We start from the raw sequence: 12696 nt of genomic DNA, 5'->3' as shown, positions 1-12696 counted from the left end.
TTTTTTTTTCCTTTATCTCAATATTTTTTAGTTCACTAAAAATATATTTAAAATTTACACATACCTTTGAAAGACCTGGGGAAACAATTGAAATTTTTCAAATATGTCTTTCGTTCTCGAGTTGATGATTAGAATAACTATTGATGATTAGTATCGAGTTGATGATTAGTATAAACGAAATTGCTATAAGCGCCAAAATAAAGACCAAATTTCTATAATAACGAGAGAGGAAAAATAATTTAATTAAAAATCAAGAAGTGTCATATTTAAGTATATAGAAAGTACGACATAGAGTTATCGATTGGCGTGGTAATTGTGATAGTATCGAATCGAAAACCTCAGTTGAAAGATATCCTCAAATAAACGAGTTACTATTAAAGAAGGAAAAAAACTATTTCTTAATCTATCAATTTATTTAGTTCTATTTTAAACACACGGCCAAATTAAAGCTGCATTGTGATCATTCAGAAGAAGAAAAAAGAACAAATTCTGAATAAGACTTGTTGTTTCTTATTAAAAAAAATTTTTAGATATGTTTAAGGTACAAGCATGCAGCTATAATGCTGTAAATGAATTTAATACAATTAAATGAAGGAAAGTTTCGCATTTAAATTTACCGACATAATTACATCACTCGGAATGTATGGACATGTCACAGAGTCGTCGTCATCGATTATCGCAGCACTTGTGATAGTGTCAAAATAAAAACCTAATATTGTTCAGTTAATGAGTAAAAAAATTTTAAATGTATGAAAAAGTTTCCTATTCAAATTAGCTTATCTAGTGTCAATTAGGATGAACAGTCGAACAAAATAATAAGAAAGAAAATAAATAAATAATAATAATAAACGATTAATTTAATTAAGTATGCTTCATCTATAAATAAATTGTATGCTTGATTCAACCTTTATGAGGCGCAGTCATACCTTTGCACACACTAGTAATAGTATAAACAAAGAAATTAATGAAAAAATTGACTGCTAAAACAAATTCTATTGAAAGCTAGTGCTAAGCGATATTTTAAAGAGTAAAAAATAAAGACAGATCTGTTTATACTCCTGGCAGCTTGCCAACAAAGAATGAGAAAGTCTTAAATTTAAGACTTAGTATGTATATTAAATATATTTAGTCTCTAAAAAATATCGAAGATATATAAAAAAGAACGGAATAAAAATTACCGTTTGCCATTATAAATTCTTAAAATAACTTGTAATGAAACATAACTTGAAACTTCTAGACCTTTGAACTCCGGATCGCAATTAACGAAAAATCCGGTAATCTAGATTTTTTTCCGGAGCACACTCATCTCTGTTTTTCTTTTTTTTTTTTTTCTCCCCCAAGCGCAGCACCTGATAAGCACTTCCCTACTGAAAGATTTTTTTAGAGAAATGTGGTAACTATGAAGGACAATCGGGTCTTTACCTGCACAGTAAAGCAGAAAGGCCCTTATTATTAATTATGACTGTAAGAATTATATTCTGTCATTGTAAAAAAAAAGTTTATTTTAAAATTAATATTTTTTTGTTTTCTTTTTTTGAATAAAAAAGCTTTTTTATTCCGTAGTTAATTGTCTAAGTCCCTCCACTTTTGAAATCGAAGGTAAAAATTTATTTCTTCCTTCAAAGGAATAAAGCTGAGCAGAAGGGGGTGGAGAGCTCCAAAAGATACAGGAGAATGTATTACTTTTTTAATGACCTGGTTTGACCCCTAAAATTGTCTACAGGCTTTGTGCACAAGATTTCTTCCCTTAAGAAATTATTTCCAAGAAAACTCTTGGTGGGTCTACTGACCTTCACTATTGCAATATGGTTTCTTAAAATAAGCAATACTTCCATTAATAAGAAAAAGAAATTTTTCTAAAAGGAGAAAATAGGAACTCACACAGCTGCAGGAGGGGTTGCATTCCTTGATAGGTGGAACTTCTTGGAAGATCTCTTATTTAAACTACTAACTTCAAGTGGAAATAGTAAAGAGGGGGGAAAGGGAGCATTTCAGAATCTCATTTACCCGTAGCTATTGAGCTAGAGGGAAGACAAGTTAATTTCAAGAAAAGTATCACTAAGTGGGGGGACAGAACAAAAAAATTCTTTCTTGCAGGAAGGTAGGATCTTTTTGGAGGGGGCACACCAGGACGGAAATTCCTCATCAAAAGGGCATACGGGGCGGGGCACCCCTTAAATCCCCTCCTAGAATGAATCCTTGACTAGGTTAGAAACCTACCCAGTTTCAAATTGATGGGTCTGGGAAGGGCATGTGAAAAGTGCTGGAAAGTAATGCTAACCCTTGGCGGTCATGCTGCTAAACTCAAAATTGTGGAGCTTGAATGGTCATCAACTGGGTATTGTGGTAGTACTTAAAATTTTTGTAGAAGTTTTTTATGTTAGTCTTTTAATAATAATGCTATCTACAAGTATCTATGTTAGATGTTGTTTCAAGAGTCTAATTTGAATTGAGAATTAACTGTTCAACTATGTAAATTTTTAATGTGGCTTACTACTTCATCTGAGTAGCCAACTCGCATTTCTAACCTTATGCAAGCTTTACTGAATAGAATCTATGCCATTAAATATGGTCACATATTACTATCAAATTGATCACCAATTTAAATATGGGTTGTCTAAATTTGACTGTATCTATATTCTAAATAATATTCCATAATATCTTTGGTAGTGTCTCTCAAATAAGTGGCAAATTTAAACTGGAGAGCTTAAAGGAAATATTTTAGATATAGCATATATCTTTTTATACTACAATATCTTCTTTACTCATAGAAGATATACTTCACTTATAATATGTAACTTAAATTTGCCCTTTTTTGAAAAATTAAAATTAGTTTATATGTTAACAAAATTCAAAATATTTTTCCAGTGGTGACTAGGCTTGAAGCCCACCCAATTTCAGATTGATAGGTCTGGAGGGTGCGTAGAAAGCAATTCTTATCCCTTGTTGGCGATACTGCTGATTTCAAAATAATAGAACTTGAATGGTCATCAACTGGCTATTGCAAATGTTCTTAAAATGTTTATAGAAGTTTTTGATATTAATCTTTTGATAATATTACTATCTACAAGTATCTAAAATTTGTTAGATTTTGTATGAGCTTAACTTGAATTGTGAATCGACTATTTAACTATGTTAATTTTTGAAGAAACAGTGGCTAACTAAACTTTTATTTGTGTAGTCAGCTCGATTTTTAGTATCCATTCAGGTTGCTGTTAAATATAGTGTTTGTGTAATTTTGTGGGGTATGACTCAGAAATTTATTTCTGGTATTAGATTGAAGTACCTTATTAAATTATTAGTTATACACTTATTTATGTTAATATAGACAAAAAAATAGTCATTAGTTTTATAACGTCAAACAAGGTTTTATTTTAAATTTTCTTTTTCATTTAAAGAGGTTAATTATTGTCCAGTTTCTTAAATTTCTTTTTTTTCCTCAAGTTTATTATGTATCTGTTTTCTATTAACTTATAAGTCTGCTTTTCTTTCCCCCCCCCCCTTTTTTTGTCATATTGTTTTTTGTTAAAGGGAAGATTTTGTTACCTTCCCAAATTGTAAAATATTTAACCTACATGACATTAACTCTTCATTAGAAAAATGAATCTGTTTCAATGAATTGATTATCTTTTTATGTTTGGCATTCATTTAAAAATACATTTTGTTTATTTAACTTAAAATATATGATTTGATTACTTAAAAGGATGGAGATAATTTAAATTTCTGTGTGTATTTTGATTTAAATAAAAAATTATACAATAACTGAAAAAAAATCCCTTTTGTTTCGAGTACTCCTGCAATTAGATGACTTGTTATTTGTATACTTTATGCTATTCGATAAAACCGTGTGTTTGGCGCAGCATGTCCTCTCTGGATCTTGTGCCATTAAATCCTATATTCAATTTAATTCAATCAATTCTTTATTCTTTTCGAAGTTAGAAAAATATAATGTAGAAGATAATTTTTTTTTATGTATAATAAATCATGTGAAAATTTGATTTTAATTTGTCATACAATTGTTTAATTATCTTAAAACATTATAAATCTTCAAAATTTTAAGTGCAATGATAAATTTTTTTTTTAAGATTCGGTTTATCTTTACTTTAAATAAGTCATTTTTTTATTATTTTACATTTGTATATATTTTCGTTATCTCTCTTCATTATTTGTTTCCAAACTTATTCATTTTTGTAAATAAATATACCTTAAAGTAAATTAAAATTGTTTTCTATGATGTATTTTAATTAACTTGTTTTACATTATATATTCTAAATTTTATTCCTCTAGATTTTTTTTGTTATTTGTAGATGATTTATTTTATACTTTTATAAACTAAATTTTTATATGCATGCATAAATGTATTTTATATGTATAACCGATTTGTAATTTATTTTTGTGTTTTGTCTAATGTACTTTTACTGTTTCATGCATTGGTAATCAAAATATTTTTATACATTTGTTTTGTTATTTCTACTTAGAAAATAAACTTAATGTTCAGATGTAAATGTACGGTTCTTTTATTTGATCTCAATCTACACTAATAGCAACTGCATTAAATAATGAGCCTACTAATGAACATTTGCTAGTTGATATTAATCTAATTGAAAGTTCCATTTTTTTAAAATATATGTATATATTTCTCAAAATTGAGAGTTTCTAAAAATTACCAAGATAGACTTTTTTACAGTTAATTGTTTGAGTATTTAAACATATTGCTGTTAAATAATAAAATAAGTCTCAGTTTTAGTTATTAATTGAAGCTTTTACTTTCCCTTTTTAAATATTTTTTTTAAAAAAATTCATATAATTCAAAACTTTTAAGATATATTACAACTGTCTAAAGTGACTTAAATATCATTTGCCTTTCAGAAATATTATAAATATTATTAATACATTATGTATTGAAATCCTTTACTATAAAAATATCCCAAACATTTTCCGCATTTAAAATATAACAGCTATTTTTACCTATAGCTATATTCTACAACCCTTGTGGAGTCTTGATCTTCAATATTTTGGATCCTTCTTTTCTTATGTTTTTTTTTTCCATTGTAGTTTGCAATTCTAAATAATTTCAAGCTGTCTTCTGTGTGCTCTTTTCGTCTCGACCCTCCTTGATTTCTGTCTAATAATCTTAATACTTTTTTCAGAGTCATTTTCTTAATAATTATCTCAATCATTAGATTTTTATTGTTATATCAATGTTGATCTTGCTTATTTTAATTGTTCTAATCCTTCATGTTTATCCTCACATATTTTACCAGAAGTCAATTGTAGAATTTTTTTTCTTATGAGATCATATTCTCTTTTAATTAAAGACCTTGTCTCAGATCTGTGGTTGAATTCAAATCTATTGGTTAAATTATCACTTTATAAGAAAAAAAAATTTAGCTTAAAAATAGTACCTGATAGTTAGAATGATATTTATAAAATTGGATTTATTCCTTTCCGTGCTTGGAAGTTATAAATATTTTGGCAAGATAATGAATCTCTACAGTTAACTAAAAAGTCTTGCATTATCTATTTCATCTAACCTATAGAACAACTCGTTTGAATATCTATTTTTTCCACTACATACATATTACTCAATTTCTAGGCATTAACTATGTCATATTTCTTAAATGTTCAGAAACGCTACCATGATCTCAAATTTATAAAACTTGTTTTTACTGTAAGTTCCTTAAAAATAAAAGAATTTTACTTAGAAAAATCACTTAGTTTAATAGTTATACTAAAATTAACCAAAAAAAAAAAAAAAAACGTTCCCGTACTCAGATACATTTTTTAAATTTAATTCAGGATTTAAAAATGAATATAAGTGTATGCTATGTAATCATTAAATATTTAACTGTATAAAAATTGTTAATTTAATATATTAGTGATTTCTAATTTTACTGTTTAAATGCTTTTTATTTATTACAATTGTAATATTAATCTTGGTTATGAAAAGGCTGTCTTGACTAGGATATGTTTTATAGTATGATATATAACGCTTAATTAATTCAATAGTCATTTTATTACTCATATCCTTTATTCTAATTCATCTATTTTTTGTTTTGTCTTTTTAAAATTAATTGAAACAGCTATTTTAATTTAAAAAAATTTCTTAGGAAAGTGATGCCTTTTTTTCAACTTTCATAATTATTGAATCCACAATGTAGTTTTTAAATAGTCTTACAGTAGTACCGAAAGATTGTAATAATTTTCAATTAAAAATCACGTGTAGAATTTTTAGTTATACTGAAAGGAAATATTTATATGCATATATATATTTTTGTACTTTATACATCTTGAGAAGTACCTTAAGTACTAATTAAACAATACTTAAAGGATCATAAATATTTATTCTTAAATTTTTTAAGAAAAAGAGGAAAAATTATGTATGTCATGAGTTAAACATATATTGATTAGTTTCCCCAACTTTTTAAGTGAAATTAAACTATAAATTTTTATCAAATCATTAGAGCTTCAGTTCTAGATTCTTCCAACTGTGAAGTTTAGTTCTAGAATTTTCTGGCTGCTTTACTGTGTGACAAAAGAAAATATGAAGCTTGTCAGTAACTTACAGGGTTGAATTGTTATATGGGTATTGTTACATTTCAGAATAAAGAAAGGTAAAAACTTTGGGAAAAAAATTTGCATTAATTCCATATTGTATTTAAGTAATCATGCTAACTTGAATATTTTTGTGAAAGATTTATTACATAAAACTTATACCAGTTCTTATTTTCTGAATGTAAATATAACTAATTACTATTCTTTTTTTAGTTAGGTGAAATTCATTTTTAATCTGTGCTTCTACTTTTTTTTTTATGTGCAAAACCATTTTATTTTTAAAAAACTTCCAGTGTGCAGGATTTTTGTGTAGTTAATAGAGAAAAATTTTAAACTATAACTGAATGCTTTGCTAATTTTGTTTCAAGACAGTTTACAATACTCTTAAAGTAAACCATTTTTCTTTACAGAGATAAGAAAAAGTTTGGTGGACCAGACACAATAAAGCAAGCTTGCATGTAAGTTTCTTTTCAGTTTTTATTTTACTAATATAGTTTTTGTCTATTTTACTAATATAGTTTTTTGTCTTTCTGCTGGAAGAAACCCATCTCTTCCGAAGCACTGGGAGAAACCAGACAAAATTAAAGAAAATAAAAGTGACTGCACAGTTGTTAACAATAAGTATTATTAGATTACAAGTAAACAAATTGAATTTAATACTCTACCAGAAAGTTAAGTTTTTCACATCTCTTTTTTTTTCCCTAAAAAAAAAAATAATAATTATTTTCTTGTTAATTATTTTTTAAAAATTTTTAATTTCTATCTTTCTTAAGAAATTCATTACCTTTATTTATCTTGCTTTGTAATTTTCACTTTTTTAAAATGTTTTGTACAAATTTAAATTGATACATTAATTAAACTATATTGCAATTATGAACAGCAAAAAAAAAAAAATTTTAATGATTTTGTTTAATGGTTTTTTTTTTTTAAAAAGGAGTTTCCATCGATGCAGTTTTTTCCACAGTTTTTTCAAGTGTGGAAGAAACTTGCTGTCCCTAGTTTTTATAGACCATATTGCAAGGAAAAGTTGGTTAAATTTTTACTAATTTTAAGTATTAACTAAATTACCATCTTGCACCAACTGCCAATGTATTATACAAATTCAGGGGTTGCATTCCCCCTAAAATTCATAAAATTCCTAAAAGTATGTGCAAACCCTAAAATTCCTAAAAATCTTATAAAATTTTGTTGGTGTTCCTAAAAAATTAGAGTTATAGGCTAAATATAAATAAAAAAGCAATAATCTAAAATATAAGAATTTAATTACATTAATTAAAACTGTTTTAATTTTGCCACATGGGAATTCTGATCCTGAGAGAGGTTTTTCGATAAATAAAGCAATGCTTAATGTGAGTCACCATGAGAATACTATTATGTCTCTTAGACTAATCAAAGATACCATTCAAAATTATGGAAGAGTGTTGAAGATCACTACAACACTATTGAGGGCAGTAAAAGAATCTCACAAATCATATCAAGAATATTTTAGAAAAATGATCATGATTAATTTATTTTTCTCTAACTTCTAATATAAATTGCTGATTTGAAATCTAATAATATCACACAATAGTTTTTCTTAATAAAATAAGGCAAAGGTAATCATAAAGTTTTGATTAAGAAGGTAAAAATTAAATAAAAATCCAAGTTGGTGTTAATTTATTTTTTCTCTTGATTTATTCTGACTTTTGCCTGTTCCTGAATTATGCACTTAATTTCTGATAGGTAATATGTAAAGTTGAAATTTAATTTTTACACTTTAGAGATTTCATTCTTGACTTAATAAATTTCAGAGCTTTATTTTATGGCTTGCAATTATTTATGATATTTGTGGATGAATTGTAATAATCTTCTGTTATGTAATAAATTACCGTGTGATCTGTTTTTATCCTAGCAAAATCATATTACCCCTAAAATTTACCTAAAATTTTTTGAAAAAAGTTCCTAAAATTTTAAAAAACTTTGCTGCTACCCCTGCAAATTGTTCTAGTTTATTAATTTAATATGATACAATAAACTAGTAAAGTCTGAAAACTGCTGCAATGCTATAGCTCAGGGGTTTCCAACTTACATCAGGCCGGGGGCCACAATTAAATACACAAATCAAATGGTGGGCTGCAACTTTGTCAAAATTTTATGTAAGACTTTTTAATGTTTGAAGGAACATTAAATATTACTGTCAGATTTTTACCAAGTTGTACAAAACAAAAGTATTTAATTGTTATTAATAATATTTTTAAAAATATTCAATAAATAATAAAAATTTGGGCTACAATAACTTTAATGTACACCTATGTGTTAAACAATTTATGTGCAACAGATATCTAATTGTTAAGATATAAAACTTTAAAAAGGTTAGTATTAAAACTTACATAGTAGCACACAAAATATTCAATGGTAAAGTTGAGGTTTGTCTGCTGCAACCACCAGAGAATAGATATTTACATTTAAAATTTACAAACGTGTGTGAAAATATTTTCGTCCTAAATGAGTGGTTTCAAAAAGTTAAATGGGAGGATTTCTTCGAGAAAATTTCTAATACACGCTTGCTAAATTATGTTCACAAAATACAAAAAAAATGAAATAAAAAAGAGCAACATACACAATTATTTTTGTATTTGAATAAATATTTTCTTGGATGTAAAACCTGAGAAATAAATTGTTTTGCACCATTGGTATGTTAAATTTCACAGAAACGAAGAAATTAGGTTATTATTAACGAGAAAAGTATTTTAAACCCATATAGATTTTTTACGGAAATTGTTCACAAAAAATGACAGCTAATATATTTTAGTTTGCGGGCCGCAAAAAAGGCTGCGTCTGCCCCCGAGCCACCAGTTGGAAACCCCTGCTATAGCTTATATGTTTATATAGTTAACAAAAAAAAAACGGTTGGACTGCTATCTTGTTGCAATTATGTTTAATGTATGAATCCATTAAATTTGCATTGTAATTTTTTTTCCCTTTTCCTTAGGTATCGCCGCTGTTTACGTCCGGTTTTACCAGCATCTGAAAGGAAAGGCCCTAAGCAACCAATAGTTGAAGGTACAAGTAAAGATAAACTATCTGGTGATCATTCAAACTTCGGAGGTGATGGACCGTCTGGAATAGGTCTAATGCTTACATCATCATCTAGCTCCCCAACTAGCCCTGACAATAGTAGTTGTGGATCAAGTTGTAGCTCCTCTTCAACTAGCTCCAGTTCTGGTAGCTCTGGCAGCAGCAGTAGTAGCTCTAGTGGGAGTAGCAGTAGCTCTTCCAGCAGCAGTAGTGACAATTTAAGTTTATCTCAAACCAGTACTTTATGTGACAACAATATTAAAACACCATTTCTGCATAACTCGACATTAGGTCCAGATGTTACTCAAAATGTTGACTGCTCTGATGTCAATGTTGTCACCAACCCAGTTTTTCAAGTCACAAATCCAGTATCTTTCTTCAATGAAGAATTTAGGAGTGAGTCTGATTTTGGAGAGTTGGTACATTGTGGTCTTCCTGAGACAAATGAAAAGAAACTCTGTAATGGTACTATAGTAAACAAAGAAAATGGAGACACTATTTTGTACGAGAACTCGTCAAGTATTATTCAATTGAAAAATGCAAGTTATACTCCTTCATTGATGTATGAGGCTGCAATGGGTACTAATGAAAGTAATGTTTCTTATTCTTCCAATAATGGAGGATGTCGAAATCCTAACTCAAGACGTAACAGCAATAATCGTCAGCAATCGCAATATAATCAGGATCAGGTAATTTTACAATATGTTTTTTACTAAAAACATAATATATGATAATGTACTGCCGTCTAAAGCTAAAAGGCAAAATCTCTTAAATGGCAGTGGAGATGCCACCTTTTTAGAACAATCTCATAAAAGAATTGTAATCTAAACATTGAATAACTTAAAATTATTAAATATATTAAAACTTGCTTGTGGTTATAACATAAGGACAAGATTAACTAAATCAGAATGTTTTAAACCCGAGTCAACCGAAAATTTAAAAAATGAAAGCTGCAAGTACAAACATGAACTAAAAACATCCAAGTGGTCCTCTTTTTCCTCCATAGTCAATTTTTTGGAATGAAGCCCCTTATTAACATTTTAATCCTTAGTCCTCTTAGTGCTTAAAATATCATAGCTGATGTCCAATGTTTTAGTATGATTTTACATAACAGCAAAAAACTTAAATGTTTCTTTCCATTTCATTAATGGCTGGTTCCTAAAAATTAGTCCTGACAACAAAAAATGTTCTAATTTTGCAGACTATTGGGAAAGACAATGTGTATTAAATAAGCTGGGTCATTAAACACTTTTCGTTTGAGTGTAGTAAAATGAAATTTAAAAATTGCTCCATTTTCATTTATTTGTTATATTTTATGAATTTGATACTTCGAGATAGGTTAGTCTATTTACCACAAATTATTGATACTACTGCATTAATTAATCATAAAAAAATTTTATCTACAACATTCATTTTAGTGGTTACAAAGGAATGCGTTTCAAACATTTATCAATAAGCCATTTTGATAGACTAAAATAACTAACCATTTAATGTGTGTGCAAATTTCAAGTTTTGCAAAATAGTAAAATCCTATTTAAACCATTGTGATTGTAAAATATCTTAATCTAGATTTTACAAAATTATTGCAGTTCTTTTAAATGCATCATACCGAGACAGCCCAAACTAAAACAAATCCAATTATTTTTGTAGTTTCATGCTCTTGTAGTTTCATGGAAATTTGAAGTACTCTACATGAACTAAATATGTCATTTTGCTGTAAACAGTATAATTGTTTCTACCATTTTAGGATCAGTATGGCTCGGCTGGCTCTGGAGATCAAGATAGCAATGACGAAGATGATGATGGGAATGAAGATAATTACAAAAAACATTTCATTTATGCTGATTATTGGGTAATTAAAAATTGTATTTGTAACTTTTTTTATTGAATTTTCTTACTGTGAATGAATATGTCATAAGCTCAAATTTTTTTCCTCAATGAAAGACCACTTAAATAAAAAGACTATATTCTTTAAAAAAGTTTAAAAAGAAATAATGGAAAGGTAATATTTGTCAACCCCCCCTCCACTTCATTATAAAATTTTCAATGATTTATTTTCTTGATTTGAAATATAGCAACCCAAGCTAAATATTGGTTTTTAACTTATAACCTCAGAAATTTTTTATGCATTTTTTTTTTTTTTTCATCTAATAAGCAATTGAACTGATTAGTTCAGAAACAGGTTATCTACAATGGATTGCTTATAGAGGTGACTTTTTCTACTCATTGATTCAATTGAAGTATTTGAAGAGCTTAGTAGATGAACCAGGTAAGTGACAGTTGCTAAATGTGAATGAGTTATGTGAAGAGTTGCTAAATGTGACTGAGTTATGTGAAGGCATAAGCAATTCTGTTACCTTAAACATACCCATATTGATGCTACCACATTGCTATTTTTTTTCCCTGATTAAAAAATACCACAGAAAGTTTCACTTACCTGCTTCATGCACTAAGCTCTTTATTTGAAAACAACAATATGTTCAAATGATTGCACCTTCACTCATCAAAAGTAAGTCTTTGTTATTTTTCAGATTTCAGTAATATTCTTTTAAAAATCTTTCTAAAAAAATATTTTAACATTTTATTGCTACAACTATGCAATGATTTTGACTCATAAATATAAATTTGCTTTTTTATTTAAACTCTTCACATTAAAAGTGAGAAACCATTTTTTTTTTTTTAAATTAGGGTTAAGAGACTTGATTTTTTGCAATTTTATTTAAAAAAAAAAAAAAAAAAAGCTGTACTTTATGAAAGAGCTCAAAAATAGTGAATGATATGATTTATTAAAATTATTCTAATTTAAGGATCAACCAATATTGGTACCTTCTCAAAAACTTTTTTAAATTAAAGGATTTAACGTTAATGCTTTTCTGCCGTGTCTGTTACCCTGGTAAAAGAAATAACAAATTTAAAAACGTATGGCATAATTTGCAAGTTTTCCTTCTAAGTGTTTTTTTTTTTTTTTTCAAATGACCCCAGTATATAATAATGTTCCCCAAACAGTTTTAAGTATATTATTTTTTAAAAGGACCATATAAAAGGGTATAATACATATAGTTTTGATTGTACAGTAGAGCGCCG

General features: G+C 27.6%; 1 protein-coding gene across 2 annotated transcripts in view; it reads left to right on the top strand.

Moving 5' to 3' along the window:
- trx (histone lysine N-methyltransferase trithorax) overlaps window positions 1-12696 on the top strand; it is a 98406-nt gene that overhangs the window by 32290 nt on the left and 53420 nt on the right. For both annotated transcript variants that reach the window (XM_043045014.3, XM_043045008.3), the window contains exons 8-10: window positions 6966-7013; window positions 9527-10301; window positions 11360-11464. In XM_043045014.3, coding sequence (XP_042900948.2) covers window positions 6966-7013; window positions 9527-10301; window positions 11360-11464 — 928 coding nt within the window. The remainder of the gene's footprint in view (window positions 1-6965; window positions 7014-9526; window positions 10302-11359; window positions 11465-12696) is intronic.

Source organism: Parasteatoda tepidariorum, chromosome 3, assembly GCF_982258835.1.
Source record: "Parasteatoda tepidariorum strain Cologne lab strain chromosome 3, Ptep-v5.0, whole genome shotgun sequence".
NCBI lineage: Eukaryota > Metazoa > Arthropoda > Arachnida > Araneae > Theridiidae > Parasteatoda > Parasteatoda tepidariorum.
This window is presented reverse-complemented; position numbering and strand designations above follow the sequence as displayed.